The sequence below is a fragment of the Takifugu flavidus genome, unplaced genomic scaffold (genome assembly GCF_003711565.1).
Source record: "Takifugu flavidus isolate HTHZ2018 unplaced genomic scaffold, ASM371156v2 ctg248, whole genome shotgun sequence".
Classification (NCBI taxonomy): Eukaryota; Metazoa; Chordata; class Actinopteri; order Tetraodontiformes; family Tetraodontidae; genus Takifugu; species Takifugu flavidus.
Genome location: NW_026621906.1, coordinates 719 through 27,434, shown reverse-complemented (window position 1 = coordinate 27,434; position 26,716 = coordinate 719). Strand labels below are relative to the sequence as shown.

At 43.0% G+C, this 26,716-nt stretch overlaps 3 protein-coding genes across 5 annotated transcripts in view; 1 reads left to right on the top strand and 2 right to left on the bottom strand.

Moving 5' to 3' along the window:
* The window catches only part of LOC130519932 (protein NLRC3-like), a 28,121-nt gene extending 3,151 nt beyond the window's left edge, over positions 1–24,970 (bottom strand). The window contains exons 1-3 of the mRNA XM_057023535.1: positions 24,924–24,970; positions 23,510–23,611; positions 318–421 (exon numbers count right to left, since the gene is read on the bottom strand). Of these exons, the coding sequence (XP_056879515.1) occupies positions 318–421; positions 23,510–23,610 (205 nt within the window). The 5' untranslated portion in view covers position 23,611; positions 24,924–24,970. The remainder of the gene's footprint in view (positions 1–317; positions 422–23,509; positions 23,612–24,923) is intronic.
* LOC130519934 (acetylcholine receptor subunit delta-like) lies at positions 5,494–7,642 on the top strand. Of its 3 annotated transcripts, XR_008948531.1 has the most exons (4): positions 5,494–5,906; positions 6,198–6,308; positions 6,464–6,578; positions 7,167–7,642. XR_008948531.1 is itself a non-coding variant. In XM_057023538.1 (2 exons), the coding sequence occupies exons 1-2, from the start codon at positions 6,471–6,473 to the stop codon at positions 7,434–7,436; spliced, it is 378 nt and encodes a 125-aa protein (XP_056879518.1). In that variant the 5' UTR covers positions 6,322–6,470; the 3' UTR covers positions 7,437–7,642. The 3 variants fall into 3 exon arrangements, 1 of the variants encoding a protein (XP_056879518.1); XR_008948532.1 differs by lacking the exons at positions 5,494–5,906; positions 7,167–7,642 and having other exon boundaries at positions 6,132–6,308; positions 6,391–6,651; XM_057023538.1 differs by lacking the exons at positions 5,494–5,906; positions 6,198–6,308 and having other exon boundaries at positions 6,322–6,578.
* LOC130519933 (ribonuclease inhibitor-like) lies at positions 10,250–22,427 on the bottom strand. The gene is made up of 7 exons (XM_057023537.1): positions 21,206–22,427; positions 20,099–20,274; positions 19,815–19,988; positions 17,816–17,989; positions 17,437–17,610; positions 16,732–16,905; positions 10,250–11,117 (listed from the first exon to the last, which is right to left on the bottom strand). The coding sequence occupies exons 2-7, from the start codon at positions 20,131–20,133 to the stop codon at positions 10,937–10,939; spliced, it is 912 nt and encodes a 303-aa protein (XP_056879517.1). The 5' UTR covers positions 20,134–20,274; positions 21,206–22,427; the 3' UTR covers positions 10,250–10,936.
* Positions 24,971–26,716: the final 1,746 nt, after the last annotated feature.

Here is a 26,716-nt window from a genome sequence, read left to right as displayed (position 1 = left end):
AGTTTGCTTGGACTAAACAGCTGGTAAAAGCTGGATGATATTTAGAAAAACACATCAAACCTTCTCCAAACACATCATACTCAGCAGACCCATTGTCCTGTAAAGGTCACCTGCCTTCAACTCTTTAACACTTTCCAGAACTAAATGACTAAATGTTGCTAAATACTGTCTAAGCATTTAGGAAGGTCTTCAGAGGGTTTGGTTCCAGTGGAACCAAACAAGAGCTCTCTGGATCTTCTCTTGCACATTGTAAATACACAAGTTGTTCCTTTATTCCGACCCAAAAGTATCTTATTAATACAAATGTAGGAGCTTACGTGAGACGCTGTTGTTCAGGTCGGCGGTCTGCAGTTCAGTTCTCCGTTTCTTTTCACCCTCGGGACAGGAGGAATCTCCAATGGAAGCAGACCGTTTCTGACACCTGTCAAAAATGGGAATAGTGGTTATACATGTCTACTGGGCGTTAGCAACGCCTAAGAAAGGCTGCGTTCACTTCTACTTTCAGTTTGCTCTGACAGTTGAAGATTGAATGAACACTGAGCAAAATATATAAAGTTATTTACGTTCTAACAAGCTCGTTTAGTTGGAGAAAAGTGTATTTGATCTAAGTGTTTAGTGGCTTTTCTTCATTGTGAATTTATGTTAAAATTAAAAGTGCCAAATCAGGAATATAAACTCATAGAATAGAACAAAAGTTCTCCATTTATGCTCCAAATACAGTCGTCTGGTCTCTGAAACTGATCATTAAATAGCACAGAGGTCACGCGTATTCAAAAGCTTATTTCAACCATTTAGAAATGACTGATATTGTTGTCTATGGGTTTATTAGAACCAGGAGCCTTATAAATAGACTTTTTAATGAATTTTCATGACATGTGGTGGAACAGTGTGATAGAACAAGCTGCACAGACCTGCCATGTCTTACCCATCCGTATCTAAATGGAGAGCTGGAGCACTCTGCAATGATGGATATTGTTGGGAAACTTTAAAATATATGCCTAGGAATTTTTGTGAGATGATGTTAACCCATGTAAGAGAAATGACCAGTTAAAAACAGAAGCAATTTTCAGTTTTAAAAGATTTACCACACTAAAATTAACATGGGAGTTAATGGGAGCGAACACCTGACATGTTGGTGCACCGTTTCATTTTAGGACCTGATGAATTTCATTTTTCACGATAGTAGAGGCTAATACCCACAAAATGATGTTTTGTATGGTTGTGAAATGTTCTAAGGCAGAGTTATGTGGTTCAGAAAACCTTACTTTAAAGGTGAGCCTTGAGGTCCAATACCAAAGTTTAAAGGCGCCCTTTGGACCGGTCACTCTTCAGGGACACCCAGCTGGGCTTTGTGGACTCTGCTCTGTCCTCGTCCATCCTGAGGAAACATCAGAAATAGTGATGAGACTGTGATGAAGGTAAATAATCTGTAGAGGTTGGAGTTAAATAATCCCAATTCACTGCATTTTTATCAAACAGGAACATTTCTAATCCATTCTGGATAACAACTGAATCAATAAATCAATGATGTCTCTGTATAATTTTCATGTTTTCAGAGTTTAAGCTGCTTTTTTAACTGTTCCCTGCAGTGAGAAAAGAACTGGCACCTTTTCCAGCCCCTCATCCTGCAGCACTGAATGTGCTCTAAAGTTCTTTCCAGAGCAAACGTCTCTGCACTTGCAGCAACATGTTGTAGTCATGGATCCGTGAGGAGAACCGGATACAGGAAACGCCCCCACTTTGATCCCAAAACCCAACTGGTGGCCAACGGTGGTCCGGCAACGACGGGGACGCTGGTCCATCGGGCCCACAACACTGGTTTTCCACAGGCCAACATGGTGAAAGGACTGTCTTCAGCTCAGCCACTAAATTATCTGGTGCTACATAAACATACTAGTCAGGACTTTTTAACTTCCCTCCTTTGTTCCCCTCTTCAATTATTTCTATGATCCAAGTCCTCAAAGATCACTGCTCTATTTAAAATAGATGAAAGAAATGACACCCACTCCTGCATTTCTTTCACAGTGGTTCCACAACATAGAACAATAACCACTGGGAGAAAACGTGCAACATGAACCCAAAATCCTGTTGGTGTCCTGTGATCCTGGGTGGATTTATTTAATTATTTTTTAAAGTTTATTGTCTTAATAATACCAAAATATCCAGCTGTAACCTGGACTGTTGAACAACTCTAATAACTCTAAGAGCTTTTCACCTGTCACAAAAATGTCGCTCTTCCTGCTTCGTCTGAACAGAATACTTTCACTTTTAAAACCTAATCAACAGCTTTATGGCGTATATATTACTACCATTAAAGCGTTCTGGGAGGGTTTAAAGTTCAAAGTTCTTTTAGGATCAGTAACAAAGAGCAGAAAAATAAACTAAACTTCACTTAGAAAGACTATTCAACTATAACTAAAGCCAGACTATAAGAAAGTTAAATAAGACCTCTTCATTTATAATGTATAACGATGTTTTGTGCTAAAACTAAATATGAAGTCTCGTTGAATTTTCTTAAGCCAAGAATTCTTCAGCTCTATGAAGCTCTTCAATAGTAACAAAAATGTTTTCAAATCTTGATTTTATCTCCAAACACAACTGTCAATTCTTTTCAATAATGCTCTTCGTTTCCACTCACCTTGTCGGTCTTCCGTCTTCCTGCTCAGTCTGAACGGAATACTTTTACCTTTCTTTTTCCTCTGTTAATGAACAACTTTATGGCTGTTGATTAATATTCCACTACTGTAAAAGCATTCTGGGAGGGTTCAAGATTAAACGTTGTTTTGCTATTTTAATGCCATAAATATGTTTTTGCATTTAAATGAAAACTGACTAACTTAGTTAAATAAATAAATAAGATTTATGATGCTTCACAGATTTAGAAAGACTTGTAAAAGCAGCATATTTCTGCAGCCCTGGAGTCCAGGAGGAGCAGCAGAGGTCAGAATGTGTCGGAGCGCGTTTAACTATTGTCTGCAGTTCCATGCATGTCCACCGGGTGGGGGTAAAGCACCACATGATATTTCTCCTTTTTGGAACTTCTTCAGCTGCGTTGAGCTTTAAATCTTCACCTGTCGCTCCCTTTAAGCTCTAAACTCTGTGGTTCTGTGTGTAGTTTGTTGGTTTAAATATTTTTGATGAATTCTGATGACGACTGAAACTGTCAATGACCAATAGAAAGTTCGTCCATTTTGCCACTGCGTCACACATTTTCATTATTTATTGTCATTTTTGGGTCTAAACTGGCCCAGTTCTGTGAGCTGTTTTGCTCTTTCTGTGGACCAGATGTTCCAGGTAGGTTCCATCATCGGACACAGACGGAGACAGGTCACGTGACAACAGTCAGCCTTTAGTTCTTTATTACAGGAGGATCTGGTTTATATACAGACACGTATCTGCAAAATACTAAAAAGTCTATGAACCCAAAGTACTAAAAAGGCTACATCCACGCACACGCGTGTATTAAGTGTTTATCCACACGTGTGCGCGTACGTGCACACTGTATATTCATATAATAACTGTTAGTTTCTAAAACAGCAAAGTAGAGTCACTGAGGCACGGCTTCACCTCCTTTACACCGAGGTTTCCCTGAGCAGGTGTGATGAACTGTTGCAGGAGGAAAAGCATGGAACATGTTAATAACCGGACACAACAACACTCAGGTTTATTGTCTGACGGCATCAGTGTCTCTGGTTGCATCTGTCTGAGGAGCATTGTGAAACCAGGAGCAGTGTAAATGAGGGGGGGGGGGGCAGTGAGTGGATGCTGCATTCATCAAACACACAATAGTCAGAAGAGAAGAAGGAAGAACAGAAGCCCGTGTTCCTCAGTGCTGGTGTGGAGACGCCTGTTTGGAGGAGCAGGAAGCAGGCTGGACTCTTCCAGCTGGCTTTAATGCCACTTCTCTTCTGAGAACCTCCCAGCAGCTTTCTCTCCACCATCTTTTTACGCTGAAGGTTTTTGATCATTTCAGGTCAGATGTTCTTGGACTGAGGTTAAACATGTTTGTTCTTGTGCTCAGAGCGAACCGACGATCCTCTAAAGTCAGGCATCCTAAAGGTGGATGTGTTCTGAGGCCTGGAGGCTTTAAAGTGGCGCTTTTACCCACTTGTCCTCGTTCTGTTGGAAACTTGATCCAAAAACCTTTTCTGGAGCTTCATGTTCTGCTTTTTTGAAGGAATGAAATGGTTTCATCAGCGCTGCCGGGGGCTGAGCAGGCTTCATAGATCTGAAGCTCTGAGATCCTTTAAAGATCTCCTGGAATCAGCAGATGGGGGTTTGATCAAAAACTGTAAGAATCAGTCAAGCTATCAAATCTTGACTCAGTCCAAGCGTGAACCAGTCCATCCAGAGCTGATTATGGCTCAGCCAGGAGGAAAGCACGGCCTGGGGGGGTTCATATGGAGCAGGCACACTCTGGCTCTATTGCTACTGAAAACAGCCCTTCAGCACAGCAGCCTGGAATACAGTTCTGGAGAACACCTGTTCCCAACAGAACCTGTTTAAAACGGGACCAGTAAAGATGCCCGGCGTGACCACGACCACGGGGAGAGGGGGGGGGGGGGGGCAGAGACAGGCGGTAACGCCGCTGCCCACCGATTCACCTGGCAACAACAAAAACCCCAGCAGCTTGGACCCAATATGGCAGCGTGTTCCTCAGAAACGCTCCTCAAACTCTCCCCACAGCTTCATTGCTAAACAGGATTTGGGTTTTTTTGTCCGTGCTAAATGGAAAGTGTTTGTCCTTTGGTGGTCCAACAGGACCACGATTTGGATGGATGGATGATTTGATGTTATTGAGAATAAAAACAGCTGAAAATGGAAGCAGAGATGTTTCAGAGCACCAGAGCTCAGAAAGAGTTTCTAATCAAACACCGCCTGCATCTTTCAAAATATGGTTTCAACCCCTTTAACATGATCAAATAGTCATAACAATGAACAAGTATCACTTGTCCTGTTATTTATACTTGAATTCGTTATGTTTAATACATTTCCGTGTGGTACAACCACCTCCTCAGCAACGATGCCCAATTCAACGTGGCCTACTACTGCAACGTTCTGGTGGATTCAACAGGTCTCTGCTTCTGGTTACCACCCGCCATCTTCAGATCATCCTGCTCCATCAGCGTCAAATATTTCCCTTTGACTGGCAGGACTGCACGCTCAAATTCACGTATGCACGGGCAGGATTTTTCATTGTTGTTTGAAACGCAGACAAACTCTGACATGATGTTTTAAACTGAGCTGAGTCAAGATTTTATAGACTCTAAACACATATGAGAGGAGAAAAAGGTGCAAAAATAAAATGCACGGCGCAGCTAAACTCTCCCAGTAGGAAAAAAGGCTTTTTAAATTCTGAACTGCATTTCCCATGTTGCCTTGCAGCTCTCTAGTACAATGCCAAAGAGATCAGGTTGCTCCTGAAGGAAGACATAGTCATTGAAACCAAGTGGACGGTTGAATGGATCATGATTGATCCTGCAAGCTTTACAGGTAACCAAGTAAAGATTCATTTCCATTTATTTTTATTTTTTACTGCATACAGTCCTGGAGCTTGTGGGTGACTTTCAGTGTACTGGATGCTGTTGATACATGCAGAGAAGTTGTTTTCCCCAGAGCCTGAGCCTTCAGACTGGCTGCAGCTCCAACCAGACTGACAGTCATAACTTCATCACTTGTGTCTGAACTCTGGCTTTGACCAACAGAGAATGGTGAGTGGGAGATCATCCACCGACCCGCCAAGAGAAACACCTACAAACACATTCCCATGGAGAGCAACAAGCACCAGGACATCACCTTCTACCTGGTCATCAGACGCAAACCTCTCTTCTACGTGGTCAACATCATCATCCCCTGCGTGCTCATCTCCTTCCTGGCCTCGCTGGTCTACTACCTGCCCGCAGACAGTCAGTGCAGAGTCACAGAACGTACTGAAGCCAGCGTCAGGCAGATTAACAGTCTGGGACCTTTTCAGAATCACAACTACATGAACTGAGTTAACCTTCAACAGCACCCAAAGAATCAGACATTATAGCTGAATATCACGTCAGCACGGGACAACACAGCTAATAAAGCAGCAAACATCGGTAGTGGGCGGAGCTGAGGGGTCGCCATTAATCGAGAAACATTAATTAGCTCCCCAACAGATTTTTGAATATATTTTAAAAAGGATAATAAAAATGTGTGTGTGTGTGTAGGTGGTGAGAAGATGACACTGTCCATCTCGGTGCTGCTCGCTCAGTCTGTCTTCCTACTCTTGATCTCTCAAAGGCTCCAGAAACATCCACGTCCGTTCCTCTTATTGTGAAGTCGGTAAACGCACCATTTACTCCACATCACTTTAACTCTGAATCAGATATATTCTGCTTCTCCAAACTATATATACATTAGGGCTGCAGAACCAGGTGACAACCGGCTGAGATTTAAAAAATGGAAAACACCTGAGTGTGTTTGGGTGTTGAAGATATTTGATGTTCATCATGGTGGTGGTGACGGTGGTGGTGCTGAACTGTGTGGTCGTCCTCAACCTCCACTTCAGGACGCCGAGCACGCACGTCATGTCTGAGTGGACCAAACAGGTAAGACACACACATCCTGTTGTCCCTTTGTTGAACAGATGAACATCAGGATATATGAACATATGACTTAATAACATATGAAAGAGGATATATGAACGTGTGACTTAATAACATATGAAAGAGGATATATGAACATGTGACTTAATAACATATGAAAGAGGATATATGAACATATGACTTAATAACATATGAAAGAGGATATATGAACATGTGACTTAATAACATATGAAAGAGGATATATGAACGTGTGACTTAATAACATATGAAAGAGGATATATGAACATGTGACTTAATAACATATGAAAGAGGATATATGAACATGTGACTTAATAACATATGAAAGAGGATATATGAACATATGACTTAATAACTTATGAAAGAGGATATATGAACACATGACTTAATAACATATGAAAGAGGATATATGAACCTATGACTTAATAACATATGAAAGAGGATATATGAACTATGACTTAATAACATGAAAGAGGATATATGAACATGTGGTTTTTCCACTATAACACACACACATACACACATACACACATCAGTATCAGTGTTCCAAATCCTGTTTTCTTTTTCTGCCAGCTCTTCCTCCAGCGATTACCCCACATCTTGCGCATGTCCTGCCCTGCTGAGGCAGAGCCGTACTGGGATGGAGCGTTACCGTGGCGATCCAGCTCAGTGGGCTCCATTGCCTCGGCTGAGGAGTACGACAGTGTGAAGTCCCGCAGTGAGCTGATGTTTGAGAAACAGTCTGGGAGACACGGACTGGTGACCCGAGTCACACACGCTGCCAGGACGTTTCCAGAAACATTTAAACACATGAGATATAGAAGCATCAGTAGCTTCATTTGAGTTCTGAGCTTTGGTGTCTGTGTGGAGCTGTGAAACCACAAGAAGAGGGAGGAGCCATCAGCTGTACGCAGAGATCAAGCCGGCTGTGGATGGAGCCACTACATCATTAAACACATGCGCAACAAGAACGACTACAATGAGCTCAGATGGTTCAAACAGAGTCCTCAACCCAAAGTCTGATTTAAAAAGATCAAAAGTGGCGTAAATGTCTGGTCTGACAGGAGAAGGATAACTGGAGCGGCATCGCTCGTACAGTAGACCGACTCTGCCTCTTCCTGGTTACCCCGGTGATGACCTTTGGCACCGTAATCATCTTTCTGAGGGGAATCTGTAACCAACCTCCTCATCTGCCCTTCAAAGGAGCCCCGCATGACTCCAGAGAGGAGAACCCACGCCTGCTGTGATGCACACACACAGCCAGGGCTTTTTCCATCGCCATCGTTTCTCTGGGGGAAATGTCGCATTTCTTTATCTTAATAACAACAAATCTTTAGTTTGTTCTATAGCAGCTCCATATGTTTAGTGTCAGAGACTTCTTAGATTGTGTTCATTGCTGGCACATAAAGAAAAATGCTTTGATTTTACTAAAGTGACACAAACCCATCTCAACACTGTTTTTTATATCCTCTATATTATTTTGCGTAGTCTTTGTAACTGTTGTGCTTTATTTCTGCTGGCTTCTTTAATGGGATGTAAACCAGCCTGACATAATACCAGTTGAGTACTTTATTTTATGTTGCCAAAGGTTTAAAAACAGCCTGACAGAATAAGAAATTGTGAAATTTTAGAGGATGAATTATACCTGGTGGTATCTGATCTTGAATGGCAAATCTTAGAGTATTTTATAGGGAAGTGAAATAATGTTTGGACCTCTTATCAGGCAAAGAGAAAGTTGTTAAGAACTGCTCTAACACCACCTCAGGGCGACTATATCCAAATCTCTCCGTTTACTGATGGGGCGTTGAAACGTCAATACGCGGATTCATACATTTAGAACTGGACGTTGCACCAGAACTGGAAGCGCGGACTGATACATTTTTAACAGCGGTCCTGCTTCAGCCCTCCGGGGCTTAATAACAAAATACCAAAAATACCAAAATTTTAATTTTGGAAACATTGTTGTCGGTTGTTCGACCTGCCGGCTTTTGCAAAATTGCTAAATACGCGCTAGCATGCATGTTTTAAGTTATCGTAGCGGCATGTTTTACCATGCCTGCGCCCTATAATCCAGAGCGCCTGATGTATGTGTTAAATACAGAAATAGTGTAACCCTGGTTTACAAAGCCTCATACAATAAAAGCATGTTAAAAAAAACAGCTAATAAGAAATACATTGTGATAGACAAATGGATTAAGATGGTTAAAAATCATTAAAATTGTATGTTTCATGATACGGTGTCTAGGTGAGAGTTAAAGGTTTGTAAATTCATTGTGATTCCATTTTGCGCGACTTGAAATTTGTGTTTAGACTCTTATTTTGAAGGGCTGTGCTGACGTGGACCAGGTGACTAGCCACAGCCAATCGGGTTGTTTTGACCTTTCCACTGCACCTGAATTGGAGACGAGCAACGATCTTCACAGAGCCGCTGATTGGGATAGAAAAAAGAGAAAAGAGTGAAAAAAAAGAGTTGAACTGGAGTTGTTTCCGTGCTTCGAGGAGGTTTTTTTTTTTAGAGTGGACCAGAAACCATCGGAGAGTTGGAATCCACGTGCGTAATACAAGATGGCGAGCCACCCATGGAGACCGCGATGACCCAGAACCCGTGCATCACGCAGAAGCAAAGCCCCCTGCTTCATCAGAACTGGTAGGATCTGCCCACATCTCTCTGCAAAAGTGCAGAAGACTTCCATAGACTCTTAATTAAAGGTTCAGGACAATAAAAGGATCTTTTTTCCGTTTAATTACATTTTTTAAGAAAAAAGCATTTATTTTTGGAAACAAATTGTTCAGTCTTTTGCTGAATTATTTTGAGTTTAAATTTTACTATGATGTTTTTGGTTATTCATCCTTGTGAGTACTTTAAGGGTATTGTCCCAAGTGTAACTGGTTTGTTGGTATAAATAACAAAATGTGAGAAATGGTTGTAACTTAAAAAAAAAGAAAAGAAAAGAAGAACCCAAAAAGGATTGAAAACTACAAACTTGAACAAAAAGGGAAGAATATTTCATTTTTTTTAAAAAGTGATATCAAAAGCCTGTCAATTGTATGTCAACTGTATATTTGATGTTTTTTCTGTCTGTTTCATTCAAATAATATGCCGGCAATTTAAACTTATTTTCTGGTCTGTGGTTATTGTTACTACATTTAAATCATTCACTGCTCCAGTAGTCGAACCTATCTGGTCCATGGTAACTGTAGCTGACTAAAAAAGTGCTACAATAGCACCCGTAACTGAGGCTGCACCTTTTAATACGGTGCGCCCTTTGGTCGCGAACATACGGGATATAGAACATAGGGCACGTTTGGGCGTGATATCACTCCGCGTCTGCGCAACGACCACAACCTCCTATCTTTAGTATTGCTGCGCCAACTGGTGGTCTTTTGGGTTGAGGATAACGGTGATCTATATGTAGCTATATGTAGCTGTAGCGTCATTGGCCTCCACTCCAGCCACTCCTGGTAGTTCCTCAAAAACACTGAGTTTCTAGTGGATGCACAATCTGTGGAAGCCAACATAGAAACTTCTGAAGAGCCAAAGTTCTTGCAACAAAAATATAGTCCCCAGTTAGGTTGGTTTGTTATCACTCGACCCCGTCCCCATTATCTTAAGAGAATATAAAAGAATGAGTGGAGACAGAAGAGAGAATGAGACGTTTTTGGCGCGTGTCGCTCTTGATTTTGTGTTTATTTTTGCAGTAAACTTAAAGGAGGCCTTTTCCCTTTATGTTTGATTAAATTTAAGCTGATATTCCATTCTTGACATCTTTAAATTTACGGTATTCATGGGAGATTTATTTGGTCATTTTGCTTCTTTTTATTTCCTATTTCCCACATTTATTCATAGTTTTTATTAGATTGCAATAAATCCTATAACATTTACCAGACTGACTAAAGTCAAATGACCTGCGGTTCCCACCGATAGCCGTCATTCTGATGGGTTTTTGCTGGCTGCAGCTGAAATATTCCAATGCTCCATATCACAGAGACAGTAAAGACTAAACCCTAAAGATTCTGAAGGCATGATGTAAAATAGTAACGTATAATACAGACATTTGAAGAGACAATTAAGAGAATGTTTTCATGCTTCTAAGAGTGGCCGAGGAGCCATTTAGAACTTATAAAGATGCATTGTGTGATACCAGGAACTAATTTAACTTCAAGGCGAAGCTGCTTCTGCTTTGTCGACCATCGACTGATCTCCTGAAAGTCCACCAGCGCTTTTTAAAAACTGAATTTTTCATCTATGGAGGGAGTAGACGGCAGATGTTTCCACAGATGCTCTTCACCAGTGGTCAGTGAGTGATGCAGCAGATGAGCGGGAGGTGACTGGCTTCTTCCAGCTACTGACTCAATGTCTTCAGCCCATAGTGTGGATTCTCTACGAGATCAGACAGCAGCTTCACTCCTGAATCCTGCAGCTGGTTCCCACTCAGGTCCAGTTCTCTGAGATGGGAGGGATTGGACCTCAGCGCCGAGGCCAGAGAGTCACAGCTGATCTTTGATAAACTGCAGTCCCTTAATCTAAATAAAGAAGGGAAACCTTTATAAGGTCATAAGTGAAACCAGTATTCATCTGAAAGGTTAATCAAAGCCATGATCTGTAAATATTTAATTTAGTTACAGGTTAAAAAATGATAGTAATATGTAATTACCACAATTCCAACCTCTCAGGTTTGCACTGTTACCAAGGGAGAATATATATTGTTCTGGCCCTCACTCTTCCCAGGTTCTCCCACCTCTTTCCCTCCCATCTCATCATGGAGATCCATCTCACCTGTGGCTCATCTTTAAAGGCACAACCTGTCTTAGATGACTTCCTGTCTCCCTCACCATCTCCCTCCTCGTTGGCTGGTGTCTACCAGGCACCCTCACCTAGTTTTGTCTAATTTTGGTTACCATTGTGAGAAGAATTATTGTTGTTATTACTATTATCGTTTCAATGCTATAGTAAGTATCGTAAGTAGATTTAGAATGTTTAATCAAAAAGAATGTATGAGTGTTTGACTCAAGTATTGTAGCTGTTATGTACCCAGCACTGGGAGGTATCATGTTCAAGGACACGAGGAAGTCGTAGAGATGGGAGGAGAAGGAATCATGAAGTTGTTTTGATACCAATGTTGTGTGAACCAAATAAAAGAGGAGAGCGAGCAGCAGACTGACGGAGTTGAGAGAGGAAGCTTGAACTGCTCGTCAGCTCTCCCTTGCAAGGCCTCCTGTTGTTTGTGTGGTTGATCTGAGTCTAGTAAACGAACAGCGCGGGTGACCAAACATCACCCTCACAAAAATTGGTCCTTCGAGCCGGATCCCAAGACCTGGAGAGGAGCGCCGTGGGACGACCGAACGCCGAAGTCTGCGCAGCCGGAGTCAAAAAGACGTCCGAAGTGAAAGACCTTTCATCACGAGTTGACGGAAGGCCGGTCTTCGTCCCTCCCAGGGCGACCATCTCCAGTGACGGGAAGAAGGCACTAAAACAACTCAGAGAGAAACCATAGAGACAACGGAGTGAGTATAAGACACGAAAAGCGCTACACGGAATATACCGCGGTATTGCCTGCCTGGTCATCAGGAGAGAAGCAGAGGCAAGATACACCCGCCTCCTCGGAGGTAGAAGCTTGGTGTATACTCTCCTGATTAAAAAAGAGGGGTTATAAGGCCACGGCGGAGGGACTGAACTAGATATCCTGTATGGATTGAGGGTTGTTCAGTCGGGAGATCAGGCGTCTCCACTCAAGTACATAAAAACTGATAAATAAAGTGCAAACATGGGCAATATTGCAACATTAAAAGAAGTTACCATATTAACGGTACTGAAACCAGCAAGTCCTCATGTGCGTTAATGGCAAGAAATGGGGCACTGTTAGAGGAGATTGGGTCCCAGTGGATCCAGCCACTCAACAACCATGGCAGCCTGGCAGCCAAGAACTAAATGACAGACTTGACAGACTGTACGAGCGCATGTGAACTGTTTTTACTAGACGAGCTGACTACAGCGCCATTACGGCCACGAGACAAAAGACTGACGAAAGTTTTGAAGACTATAGTATGAGAATGAAAGATGTGTTCCGGAAAAATAGTGGAATTCCGTATGCGGAAGAACCAGAAGGTCCCTACCAACAGCAGTTAAAGCAAGCTATACATGGGGGATCAAAATCAGAGATAAAAACCTGGGTAGAGAGACAATTAGTTGATTTCGGAACTAGTAACCTAAACCGCTATGAACAACATGCTATGCATGCTGAAAGACAATGCCAAAAAAGTAAGAATCAGTTAACAGGCATGTTTTTCAATGCCAATCCTTTCCCAGCCGAGGCCGAGGACGTGGGCGAGGCCGAGGCGGAAGGGGAGGAGGAGGCAATTTCAGTGAAAATGATCGGTGTCATTATTGTAAAAATTATGGACACTGGGAACGTGATTGCAGAAAGAAACAACGTGACCAGGGATACAATAGAGGACAGCAGCAAGGTTCTAATCCACCTCAACAATGACTAGAACCGGAAAAAGATGTCACAAAAATTAAAACAAATCAGGGCACAAAATTTGACCAATTTGAAAAAGAAGACTTAGAAGATGTTTTAGACTTAGAAACCATCTTCCTGTTTGCTGAAGAAATACAACTGACCGTGTTAGGCAATTCTTTAACATTCTTAGTAGACACGGGTGCAGGTAAATCAGTAATTAGAGATCCAATAGCCCTGGCACCAACTTCTACACAGATTTTTGTGAGATCAGCAAATGGTCTCATAACTAAAGAAAGAATGTCAGTTCCTGTAGATGTTTGTGACCCTGTGAGTGGAATCACACTTAAAGCCCCTTTCGTGATCTCCACCACATGTCCCGTAAATCTGTTAGGAAGAGATCTTATCTCTCAGCTTCAGTTGGTGATTCGTACCACAGCCGAAGGGATGTGGTCTGTAGATAGAATGGTTAATCTGTGGGTAAGAGAAGCAGATGATGTCATTCTTAGGACTAGTGAATTTTTGCAGATCATGGATCTTAGATTATGCGAAAATAACTGCCCCTTTACAAGCATTGATGTATGATAATCCCTTAGCAATGACTGATGTGTTAACTTGGACCCCTGAAGCTGAAGAAGCATTTACACACACAAAGCAGGCCCTTGTAGGTGCTGGAGTGTTAAGCTGCCAGACTATCAGAAGCCTTTTGAGCAGGTCGTAGATTGCAAAGGTAATTTTATGACTTCAGTTTTGTTGCAGAAGCACGGAGATAAGAGGCAGCCAGTGGCCTATTACTCCCACAAGCTAGATCCCGTAGTTTGTGCACTCCCACCATGCGTTAAAGCGGTGGTGGCAGCATCTGAGGCAGTAAAAGCCTCCGCAGGAGTGGTGCTATATCATGAGCTAACTTTGCTAGTTCCACATGCAGTGTCAATACTGCTGCTACAAAGTAAGATAGCGTTCCCGTCGCCCGCACGTCATCTTTCCTGCATGGCAGTGTTGCTGTCTCAGCCGAATCTGACGATTCGACGCTGCACGACCTTAAACCCAGCGACACTGCTACCCACCGCAGAAGAGGGACACCAGCACAACTGCTTGGATGAGGTCTCCACCAAGGTCCTGCCGCGACCAGATCTCAGTGATGTCGCGTTGACTACAGGACAGACACTCTTTGTGGATGGATCATCAAGAAAGGATGACTGTGGACGCACTAGAACTGCCTATGCAGTAGTCACAGCAACTGAGGTGGTGGAGGCGAAATCACTTCCCTCCTCCTATTCTGCTCAAGCTGCAGAACTTGTCGCACTCACACGTGCCTGTGAACTAAGCAAAGGACAAGATGTTACCATTTATACAGATAGTCAATATGCTTTTTCCACACTGTTTGTGTTTGCTCAACAATGGAATTTAAGAGGGATGAAAACGTCGACCGGCAAACCGGTCATGCATGCAGAACTGTTAAAAAAGTTATTGGCAGCAGTACAGCAGCCACGCAAAATAGCTGTATGTAAATGCACTGCACACACTAACAACACAGACGCAGTCTCACAAGGCAATGCCTTTGCTGACAGAGCCGCAAAGGCTGCAGCAAATAACAACACACTTCTTGATAATGGTGATGAAGAATCATTTGCCTTAGAACCTGCAGATAATGATATTCTAAAAGAAATGCAACAAAGTGCTCCAGAAAAAGAAAAGGCCACGTGGAAGAAGCGAGGAGCCAAACTGGATGACAAAGGACTGTTAACCATAGGAAACAAGCCAATCCTTCCCCGGAATATGCATAAATGGGCAGCATTAGTGAGCCATGGGCCATGCCATGTCTCAACAGGAGGGATGGTACAGATGGTTAATGAACATTATTACACTATAGGATTTCATACCTACTCAAAAAATTTTGTTCACAATGTGCTATTTGTGTAAAACACAGCCCACAGGGAGCCCTTAAGGCCCCTGCAGGCACTACACCATTACCAAATCATCCATTTCACACAGTTTTTCTAGATTTTATTCAGCTAACACCATGTGAAGGTAAACAATATTGTCTAGTAGTGTTAGATGGATTTACTAGGTGGGTAGAAATTTTCCCCACAGCAAAAGCAGATGCACTGACAGTAGCAAAAGTTTTATGTAGAGAAATCATTCCCAGGTTTGGCATTCCGAAGGTCATCTGGAGCGACAATGGAAGCCATTTTGTAAATGAGATAGTGAAAACTGTAGGAGTAACTTTGGACATTGATTTGAAGAATCACTGCGCATACCACCCTCAGAGTGCAGGGTTGGTTGAAAGAGTCAACGGTACTATTAAGAACAGACTGAAGAAATGTATGGACGAGACAGGAAAGAACTGGATGTTTTGTCTCGACCTGGTGAAATTATGGATGCACATAACACCACACAAGAAAACAGGCATCACACCTTTTGAAGCATTATATGGGCGGCCTTATTGCCTACCATACTTTGCAACAACAAATGAGCTAAAACATGTTGAGGAAACAATAGCAGATTATCTGAAAAAAGTGTTACTTAACCGATGTGTGAATACAGTAAATGTTCTGCCTAGTCCTGTGTCTTCCACAGATTCCACCCCCCAGGAACCCATTCAACCGGGCGACTACGTGTGGGTGAAGAAGTTTGTGCGGAAGAGGTGGAACACACCTAGATGGGAAGGTCCTTATCAAGTACAGCTGACCACAAAGACTGCAGTTCGAGTGGACGGGAAACTGTCGTGGATACACCTTTCCCATTGTAAGAAACAGGAAATTCTTCCAGGTGAAGGCGAGGGAGCAGTGGCGGACTCTCCGTAAACGGCTGACGGCCTGTATAGGTCCAGCAACGGCTGAACCCCGTCGGAACCTGTGAAGAGGATCTAAAAGGAAATGAAGTTGTTCTTCCTAATTGTGGTGGAAGAACGATCTCTACTGGACAACGATGAAGAGGAATCAGAAGAAGAATGGACAAATGTGATGCACGATGTAAATGAAATGTTTGAGATGTCTTAAGCTGTACCCATGTTGAACTCTGAGTGTAAGAAATGTGTTTCTAGGAAAATGACGTAATGCATTTAAATTTCATGAAATGAAATGATGTAATACTGACAATGAGAATCTAGACGCATTTAACGATAAACAGGAGGGAAATGTGAGAAGAATTATTGTTGTTATTACTATTATCGTTTCAATGCTATAGTAAGTATAGTAAGTAGATTTAGAATGTTTAATCAAAAGGAATGTATGAGTGTTTGACTCAAGTATTGTAGCTGTTATGTACCCAGCGCTGGGAGGTATCATGTTCAAGGACACGAGGAAGTCGTAGAGATGGGAGGAGAAGGAATCATGAAGTTGTTTTGATACAAATGTTGTGTGAACCAAATAAAAGAGGAGAGCGAGCAGCAGACTGACGGAGTTGAGAGAGGAAGCTTGAACTGCTCGTCAGCTCTCCCTTGCAAGGCCTCCTGTTGTTTGTGTGGTTGATCTGAGTCTAGTAAACGAACAGCGCGGGTGACCAAACATCACCCTCACACCATCTGTGGGCTTTTTCATTGTCCTTAAATCAGTTTATCATGAATAAGTGGTCCCCGTGTGGCCCTCCCTCCTGAAGGAACTGGGCACAACACACACACTCAGAAAGTGTGAGGACCCTCGGATGGAATAATGGACATTTTTGAGAATGGTGTTTACCCCAGAGTTTCCAGTCGGCAGTTTGGAAAGTGGAGAAAACCACAGAGCAGCTTCACTCCTGGATCCTTCAGATGGTTCTTACCCAGGTCCAGTTCTCTGAGATGGGAGGGATTGGACCTCAGCGCCGAGGCCAGAGAGCCACAGCTGATCTCTGATAAACTGCAGTCCCATAATCTAAATAAAGAAGGGAAACTTTTATAAGGTTATAAGTGAAACCAGTATTGATCTGAAGGGTTAATCAAAGGCATGATCTGTAAATATTCAATTTAGTTACAGGTTAAAAAATGATAGTAATACGTAATTACCACAATTCCAACCTCTCAGGTTTGCACTGTTCCAGAGGAGAATCTATATTGTTCTGGCCCTCACTCTTCCCAGGTTCTCCCACCTCTTTCCCTCCCATCTCATCATGGAGATCCATCTCACCTGTGGCTCATCTTTAAAGGCACAACCTGTCTTAGATGACTTCCTGTCTCCCTCACCATCTCCCTCCTCGTTGGCTGGTGTCTACCAGGCACCCTCACTTAGTTTTGTCTAATTTTGGTTACCATCTGTCGGCTTATTCATTGTCCTTAAATCAATTTATCATGAATAAGTGGTCCCCGTGTGGCCCTCCCTCCTGAAGGAAATGGGCACAACACACACACTCAGAAAGTGTGAGGACCCTCGGATGGAATAATGGACATTTTTGAGAATGGTGTTTACCTCAGAGTTTCCAGTCGGCAGTTTGGAAAGTGGAGAAAACCACAGAGCAGCTTCACTCCTGGATCCTTCAGCTGGTTCTGACCCAGGTCCAGTTCTCTGAGATGGGAGGGATTGGACCTCAGCGCCGAGGCCAGAGAGTCACAGCTGATCTCTGATAACCTGCAGTGCTCTAATCTGAAAAATGCAGGATGAGGTTATACGGTGCAGGTCTGCATGTTATCTGCGTCAGTACTAAACTACGTTAGTTCTTAGTTGGGTCAGACCTGAATTCACGATATTCCAAGGAATTTTTTTAATGTGGTGCATCACAGCAGTGTTGAGAACAGCCTCACTTCACCATCTTAGCAGCTGGTATATAGGTAGAAAAATGAAGACTGACCTGAGCCTCTCCAGTTTACAGTTTGGACTCTCCAGTCCAGAACAGAGCCGCTTCACTCCTGAATCCTTCAACTTGTTGGCGCTCAGGTCCAGAACCCTCAGATGGGAGAGGTTGGACTTCAGAGCTGAGGCCACAGAATCACAGCTGGTCTCTGATAACCTGCAGCTACTTAGTCTAAAATAACAATTATTTTGAGAGAAGACAAATAAAAATCAACATGTACCAGAGCAAAACACAGCTTACAAGCAACAAACCTCTGGTCCTGCACCGGCTTATCTGCCCTATGTTCCTATTTTGGGTTCTTTCAGGGCGGTTGGACAAGATCTACAGCGTATATAAAGTGTGTGTAGGTCAAAATACCTTCCAAGTTTGTGAGACCACATTTCTCAATAGCACTCAACTCTTGTCAGGAGTTAGGACAAAGCGACCCACTCCTGATAGCTTGTGGGCGATGCTGCAGCGACCCTGCAATCCCTACACTCTCTGGTGAAACCAAATCAAAGGTTTTAGACACTGCTGTATGCTGGAAGGGTGGCTATAGTCTGGACGCATCGTTCCCCTGACTGCACATTTCTCCAACAATGATTGGCAGCTGGTGTCACTTGTTCTCCAGATGAGAGAAGGAAAGAGAGCCCCCCCACAGTGTGTTTGATTGCCCCACTGCAAGCTCAATGCTGCCAGAAAACATTGCAGGAGCATCAATTCCCCTCAGGGCATCAACAAGGAGCTCAGGAAAAGGTGCAGCTGCCACCTACTAGAGACAAGCACACTGAGCTGAGATTCAAAGCCCTCTCCTCCCAAGAGAAGAGCTTGTTTGTTGGAGGCTCTTCTGGGCGATACCTGGTGCCACAGCTCCAGCTCAGCCCGTCTCTGGAGCTGAGGTGGAGCTTAGCAAGTTCATGGTTCTCCACCACTTCCTCTCGCTGAGGACCTTCTCAGCTGGTGGTTTCTGCTCCACCTTCCAAGTTGAGCAGGTGATACTTCTGCATTCCTGCCACCAGTGTCTCTGCAGAAAGAGTCTTCTCTCCTGTTTTATATTATATTGTATAAAATTAGGATTTTTGGTTGATGTCTTAGATGTTGTTGACTAAGAGCAGGTTTTTCTTTAATAACAGAGAGATTCGATGAGAAGAGCAAATGTATTATTTTATGAGCTACTTCCACTACTATTATATACACATACTTCCATATTGTCTTAGATTGCAAGCTGCATTTATTGCATCGTTCATAGAAAGTCATATTTGTGAGGAGAAAAACTCAATAAGGTCATTTTCTTTAATGACCATTAAAAAAGAAGGAGGCGATGAACAAACAGATTTATCTAAAAATGTGTGAAAACTTATGGATGGAAACCTTTTTAAAATGGTTGCATTGTGTAGAATCGGTGTAGAATCAACTTGTTGACTTCTGATTTGGACTCCAATGGAAGTGAGGTGCAACAATTGTGGATGCTGAAAGCTTCAGATCTTCATGAAGGTTTCTGTGGTTGGACTGACCTGCTGCCCCTTTAAGAGGGAGGCAGGTTTGGGCTTCTGGCTGGAATGAAGCCACCTAAGATGAGAATGAGTGCAGGCTTTCGGTACCAAGGTTTAACAGGGTGCTCACTTCACACTTGGGCTTTTCTCTTTTTTGGGATGGCTTTTCTCAGTAGAGAAGGGTCATGGCACACTGCAGCAGCTTTCTTTTTGGGGTTTCTAGTTTTCCTTCTGATCTTTAAAAGACAGGAAGAACCATTTTTGATTGGTCTGAATGTTTGGGCGGTTTTGTGGCCAGCCTAAAATAAAACAAGACAAATCTACAACTGATACTTCCTTTCTAGTCATTGATGACCATCCTCACATGGGACAGATTTCCACAACCAATTTAATACTGCAAATCTGTCCTGTGTGGTCTTTTTTCTGAGAACTGTAACACTACGTTTATAACAAGGATCAAACATGGAAACATTTATTGTCTAACTAGTTACACCTGGGAAAGTACTGGATCATCTCTGACTGACCTGAGAGTCTCCAGCTTACAGAGAGGATCCTGGAGAAAACCACAGAGCAGCTTCACTCCTGGATCCTTCAGCTGGTTCCCACTCAGGTCCAGAACCCTCAGATGGGAGGGATTGGACCTCAGCGCCGAGGCCAGAGAGTCACAGCTGATCTCTGATAAACTGCAGCACCACAGCCTGGAAAAGGAATAAATGGGGCAAATAAAAAAACATTTCTAAATCTGAAAATGAAGAGAAAAGCAGAAAATGTAAAGAAATTTAGAAAAGACCAACAGAGGCCTCCTGACCCGAGCGTCTCCAGTCTGCAGTTTGGATGCATCATTGCAGAAGACAGTAACTTTACTCGGCATCTGTCAGGCTTTGGTTCCAGCTTAAGCTCAGCTCCCGTAGATGAGAAGGGTTTGACATCATTGCTGAGGCCACAACTTCCCAATGACTCTTTGAAAGAAAACTACCAAACAGTCTGTTGTGTATGAAACAAAAATAGTGAGTCAAACTTTGGGATTTCTCATCAACTTATCTGAGAATCTACCTCAACACAAATGTAGCTCATTTCCTGGAAAAGCTAAATTCAACACCGTAGAGCAACAGTTTGAACGACCATCAGATCTGAAATGCAACTGAATTATTCTCAACATTTGTCTTATTTTAGAACAGCTCATAATTACTCAATATTTAAAATGATTATAGCAAATGGTTTAAAGAAACGTGCATCTTTTTATCTGTCTATCGGCTCTTTGGATATTTTGCATTTCATCCAATTTGTACGATGGTGCGTCAAGTCTTAATTCAGCGATCCGATCGATGACATCAGAGTCTCTGGTTGCATCGATTGCCCTCAGCTTCTGTTATATCTGCCTGTTTTCCTTCAAATCATTTTCACTGCACCTTTTGTTGCTAGTGATGAAGTTGCCACCTAACGGGTGTGGAAAGGGTCAAACAACTTTGTGGGTCACATAAAGGCTCCAAACGGAACCGCCACAAAGACCTAAAACACCCATTTAAACCAACGAGGCCGGCTGTTTTTACGTTGAACAAATGAAGCAAAATAGTCACGTGTCATTAGTTAAAATGTGTTTTTCTGTCGTTAGAATACGATGTATACAAACAAACAAACAAAAGTGATTTAATGACATGACAGTAATTTCATGATAGTCAGTTAACTTGTGGCTCCTATTATTCCTGCCTTATGTTGGTTTGTCTGGATTGACCTTTGAACTTATATCCAGCCAGTGTTGAACATTTCTGGATGAATTGTTGTTGTTTTTAATTTATGGACGCTGCAATGGAGATAAAGAATTGAAGGAATGACCACTGGAGGGGGTATTGCTACCTGACATGATCCACTCGCTTGATTTAAACGCCGATGTCCGGCCCCAAAAATCTTTACTTACTCGACCTTCCTGCAGTTCCTCACAGCTGGAATCAGGCGACGTCGTCCCTCCTCTGAGGTGTTGTACTGCCGCAGGTTCAGCTCATCCAGAACCTCCTCTGACATCTGCAGCAGGTAGGCCAGAGCTGAACAGTGGATCTCTGACAGTCTCCTCTCTGATTTCTTCTCTGACTTCAGGAACTCTTGGATCTCCTGATGGACTGACTGATCCTTCATCTCCATCAGACAGTGGAAGATGTTGATGCTTCTGTCTGGGGAGAATTCATCACTGTTCACCTCCTTCAGGTTGTTGAGGACCTTCTGGATGGTTTCTGGGTGGCTGTCCCTCTGATCCAACAGTCCACCCAAGATCCTCTGATTGGACTCCAGAGAGAGACCATGAAGGAAGCGAACAAACAAGTCCAGGTGGCCATTTTCACTTTTGAGAGATTTCATTAGTGCTCTCCTGAGGAAGTCATCAAGAGATGTGACTGGATCGTTATTAAACAACCCAGCAAACCTGGAAAAGGGGTTTGGTTTCAAATATTTTAGGAACTGTCTTATAACCGCTCTGTCTTTCCTGGTGTAACGGTGGAACATGTAGACGGCAGCCAGAAACTCCTGAATGCTCAGATGAACAAAGCAGTAGACTGATTTCTGGAAGATCACACTCTCTCTCTTGAAGATCTCTGTACAAACTCCTGAGTACACCGACACCTCGGAGACGTCCAGTCCACATCGCTCCAGGTCTTCTGAGTAGAACATGATGTTTCCTTTCTCCAGATGTTCAAACGCCAGCCGACCCAACTTCAGAAGGAGTTTTTTATCAGCCTCAGTCAGTTCCTCTGGTCTCTGCTTTCCTCCATACTTCTGCTTCTTCCTCTTTATCTGAACCCTCAGGAAGTGTGAGTAGAGGTCAGTCAGGGTTTTGGGCAGCTCTCCTCTCTGGTCTCTGGTCATCATGTCCTCCAGAACTATAGCAGTGATCCAGCAGAAAACTGGGATCAGACACATGATGTGGAGGCTCCTGGAGGCCTTGATGTGTGAGATGATTCTCTTGGACAGATCTTCATCACTGAACCTCCTCCTGAAGTACTCCTCCTTCTGGGAGTCAGTGAAGCCTCGTACTTCTGTGATCCTGTCAACACACGAGGGAGGAATCTGATAGGCTGCTGCAGGTCTGGAGGTGATCCAGATGAGAGCTGAGGGAAGCAGGTTCCCCTGGATGAGGTTCACCAGGAGCACGTCAACGACGATACTTGTGTGACATCAGAGATGACCTGATGCTTGTTGAAACCCAGTGAAAATCTGCTTTCATCCAGGCCATCAAAGATGAACAGAAGTTTCCAGACAGTCAGATCTTCTGCTCTGATCTTCTGTAATGTTGGATGGAAAACATGAAGCAGTGAGAGAAGACTGTGCTGCTCATCTCTGATCAAGTTCAGCTCCCTGCATGAGAGCGGAAGCACCAGACTGATGTCTTGGTTCTCCAAACCTTCTGCCCAGTCCAGACTGAACTTCTGCACTGAGAAGGTTTTTCCAACGCCGGCGACACCGTTGGTCAGAACCACTCTGATGTGTCTCTGTTGCTCAGATAAGACTTTGAAGATGTCCTGGCACTTGATTGGAGTGTCCTGGATGTTCTTCTTGGAGGTTCTCTCAAGCTGTCTCACCTCATGTTGTGTGTCCACCTCCTCACTTTGTCCCTCAGTGATGTAGAGCTCAGTGTAGATCTTGTTCAGCAGGGTTCCACTTCCTGCTTCATGAGTTCCTTCAGTCACATGTTCACATCTTCTCTTCAGACTCATCTTATGACCTTCTATCACCTCCTGCAGATCACTTCCTGAACATAAGTAAACCAATGATTTCCATCTATAATAAATCATCAACACAACTACAAATTCATGACATCACAAATTAAATCTCATATTGAACAGTTTTACTTTGTTTGGGCTTCATTTCAGCATCTCCAGATCTGCTTCCAGATTGTGAACAAGAGGACTCTCCTGGTGGAGCTGACTGGTCCCAGTTTGATAGGATGTGCTCCCCCCTCTCACTATGAAACACATCTCTATTAGTCCTTTGATTTATAGGATGAAAGAACCTGATCAAGACTCAATATTGTTCCAGCATTTATGTCTGAATTCATCTTTCAGTTTAAACCTGATTCTTGTTTCTAATCAACAATATTCACATTAAGTCTGTAACTATATGACTGTCTGAGGTTTAAGTGTTAAACATCTCCAATAATAAACTCACAACCTGCTGCTGTTAATGTGACTAACAGCTGCCACACAAACACATCATCACGCTTTAGTTTTCTTACATTTCCTCTGAACTTCTGAAGTCTATTCCTCCACCTTTGGAGTGGTCACTCTTCAGGGACACCCAGCTGGGCACTGTGGACTCTGCTCTGTCCTCGTCCATCCTGAGGAAACATCAGAAATAGTGATGAGACTGTGATGAAGGTAAATAATCTGGAGAGGTTGGAGTTCAATAATCCCAATTCACTGCATTTTTATCAAACAGGAACATTTCTAATCCATTCTGGATAACAACTGAATCAATAAATCAATGATGTCTCTGTATAATTTTCATGTTTTCAGAGTTTAAGCTGCTTTTTTTAACTGTTCCCTGCAGTGAGAAAAGAACTGGCACCTTTTCCAGCCCCTCATCCTGCAGCACTGAATGTGCTCTAAAGTTCTTTCCAGAGCAAACGTCTCTGCACTTGCAGCAACATGTTGTAGTCATGGATCCGTGAGGAGAACCGGATACAGGAAACGCCCCCACTTTGATCCCAAAACCCAACTGGTGGCCAACGGTGGTCCGGCAACGACGGGGACGCTGGTCCATCTGCCCCACAACACTGGTTTTCCACAGGCCAACATGGTGAAAGGACTGTCTTCAGCTCAGCCACTAAATTATCTGGTGCTACATAAACATACTAGTCAGGACTTTTTAACTTCCCTCCTTTGTTCCCCTCTTCAATTATTTCTATGATCCAAGTCCTCAAAGATCACTGCTCTATTTAAAATAGATGAAAGAAATGACACCCACTCCTGCATTTCTTTCACAGTGGTTCCACAACATAGAACAATAAACCACTGGGAGAAAACGTGCAACATGAACCCAAAATCCTGTTGGTGTCCTGTGATCCTGTGTGGATTTAGTTATTTAGTTTATTGTCTTAAATTGGTCCGGCTGAGAGATGCTAACTTGCCCACGATTAGATGTTGTTTGACAGGTAATATCAAAATATCCAGCTGTAACCTGGACTGTTGAACAGCTCTAATAACTCTAAGAGCTTTTCACCTGTCACAAAATGTCGCTACTCCTGCTTCGTCTGAACAGAATACTTTCATTTTCACTTTTAAAACCTAATCAACAGCTTCATGGCGTATATATTACTACCATTAAAGCATTCTGGGAGGGTTTAAAGTTCAAAGTTCTTTTAGGATCAGTAGCAAAGAGCAGAAACATAAACTCAACTTCACTTAGAAAGACTATTCAACTATAACTAAAGCCAGACTATAAGAAAGTTAAATAAGACCTCTTCATTTATAATGTATAACGATGTTTTGTGCTAAAACTAAATATGAAGTCTTGTTGAATTTTCTTAAGCCAAGAATTCTTCAGCTCTATGCAGCTCTTCAATAGTAACAAAAATGTTTTCAAATCTTGATTTTATCTCCAAACACAACTGTCAATTCTTTTCAATAATGCTCTTCGTTTACACTCACCTTGTCGGTCTTCAGTCTTCCTGCTTAGTCTGAAAGGAATACTTTTAAAAACTGGTTTGTTGGGTTCCCAGTTTCTGGGACCGTTGTTGCTGGTGTCTACCTGCAAAGGGCGTGGAGGAGCCGCTCATCAGCCACAGCTGGCCCCGCAGACACACGCACCTGCGGTCTCTCTTCAATCTCCCGTTAGATTTAAGGACAGAACTCCCGTCTGCCAGCGGCGGAGGGTTTTCGTCCTCATCGCCAAACCCTGACTTCTGTGGCTTGACTATTTTTGAGAGTTTTCCTAGCGGACTTGTTTTGGACTCTCTCGAGGTCTCTCCGCGTCTCTGTGAACGCGGACCGAACTGTTCTGGTTCACTTTAAAATAAAGACGCTTTTCGGACACTATTCTCCATCATTATTCAACCTGGTTAAATAAATAAGATTTATGATGCTTGACAGATTTGAAAGACTTGTAAAAGCAGCATATTTCTGCAGCCCTGGAGTCCAGGAGGAGCAGCAGAGGTCAGAATGTGTCGGAGCGCGTTTAACTATTGTCTGCAGTTCCACGCGTGTCCACCGGGTGGTGGTAAAACACCACATGATATTTCCTTTTTGGAACTGTAACTTCTTCAGCTGCGTTGAGCTTTAAATCTCACCCTGTCGCTCCCTTTAAGCTCTAAACTTTGCGGTTCTGTGTGTAGTTTGTTGGTTTGAATATTTTTGATGAATTCTGATGACGACTGAAACTGTCAATGACCAATAGAAAGTTCGTCCATTTTTCTATTGTGTCACACAATTTTCATTATTTATTGTCATTTTTGGGTCTAAACTGCTGGGCCAGTTCTGTGAGCTGTTTTGCTTTTTCTGTGCACCAGATGTTCCAGGCAGGTTCCATCATCGGACACAGACGGAGACAGGTCACGTGACAACAGTCAGTCTTTTTTTCTTTATTACAGGAGGATCTGGTTTATATACAGACACGTATCTGCAAATACTAAAAAGTCTATGAACCCAAAGTACTAAAAAGTCTACATCCACGCACACACGCGTGTATTAAGTGTTCATACACGTGTGACTGTTGCACACTGTAATTCATCTAATAACTGTTAGTTTTAAAACACCAAAGTAGAGTCACTGAGGCTCGGCTTCACCTCCTTACACCGAGGTTTCCCTGAGCAGGTGTGATGAACTGTTGCAGAAGGAAAAGCATGGAACATGTTAATAACCAGACACAACAACACTCAGGTTTATTGTCTGACGGCATCAGTGTCTCTGGTTGCATCGTCTGAGGAGCATTGTGAAACCAGGAGCAGTGTAAATGAGGGGGGGGGGGCAGTGAGTGGATGCTGCATTCATCAAACACACAATAGTCAGAAGAGAAGGAAGAACAGAAGCCTGTGTTCCTCAGTGTTGGTGTGGAGACGCCTGTTTGGAGGAGCAGGAAGCAGGCTGGACTCTTCCAGCTGGCTTTAAATGCTACTTCTCTTCTGAGAACCTCCCAGCAGCTTTCTCTCCACCATCTTTTTACGCTGAAGTTTTTGATCTTTCATTTCAGGTGTTGTTCTTGACTGAGGTTAAACATGTTTGTTCTTGTGCTCGGAGCGAACCGACGATCCTCTAAAGTCAGGCCATCCTGGATGTTTTCTGAGGCCTGGAGGCTTTAAAGTGGCACTTTTACCCACTTGTCCTCGTTCTGTTGGAAACTTGATCCAAAAACCTTTTCTGGAGCTTCATGTTTTGCTTTTTTGAAGGAATGAAATGGTTTCATCAGCGCTGCCGGGGGCTGAGCAGGCTTCATAAATCTGAAGCTT

Bases quoted from the DNA above. Each gene is read 5' to 3' on its own strand.
- LOC130519934 (XM_057023538.1), top strand. From the start codon at position 6,471: ATGTTCATCATGGTGGTGGTGACGGTGGTGGTGCTGAACTGTGTGGTC. The intron at 6,579-7,166 runs GTAAGACACACA...TTTTTCTGCCAG, and splicing joins TGTCTGAGTGGACCAAACAG to CTCTTCCTCCAGCGATTACC.
- LOC130519933 (XM_057023537.1), bottom strand. From the start codon at position 20,133: ATGATGCATCCAAACTGCAGACTGGAGACGCTCGG. The intron at 16,906-17,436 runs GTAAACACCATT...TTCTTTATTTAG, and splicing joins TGCCGACTGGAAACTCTGAG to ATTATGGGACTGCAGTTTAT. The intron at 11,118-16,731 runs GTAAACACCATT...TTCTTTATTTAG, and splicing joins TGCCGACTGGAAACTCTGGG to ATTAAGGGACTGCAGTTTAT.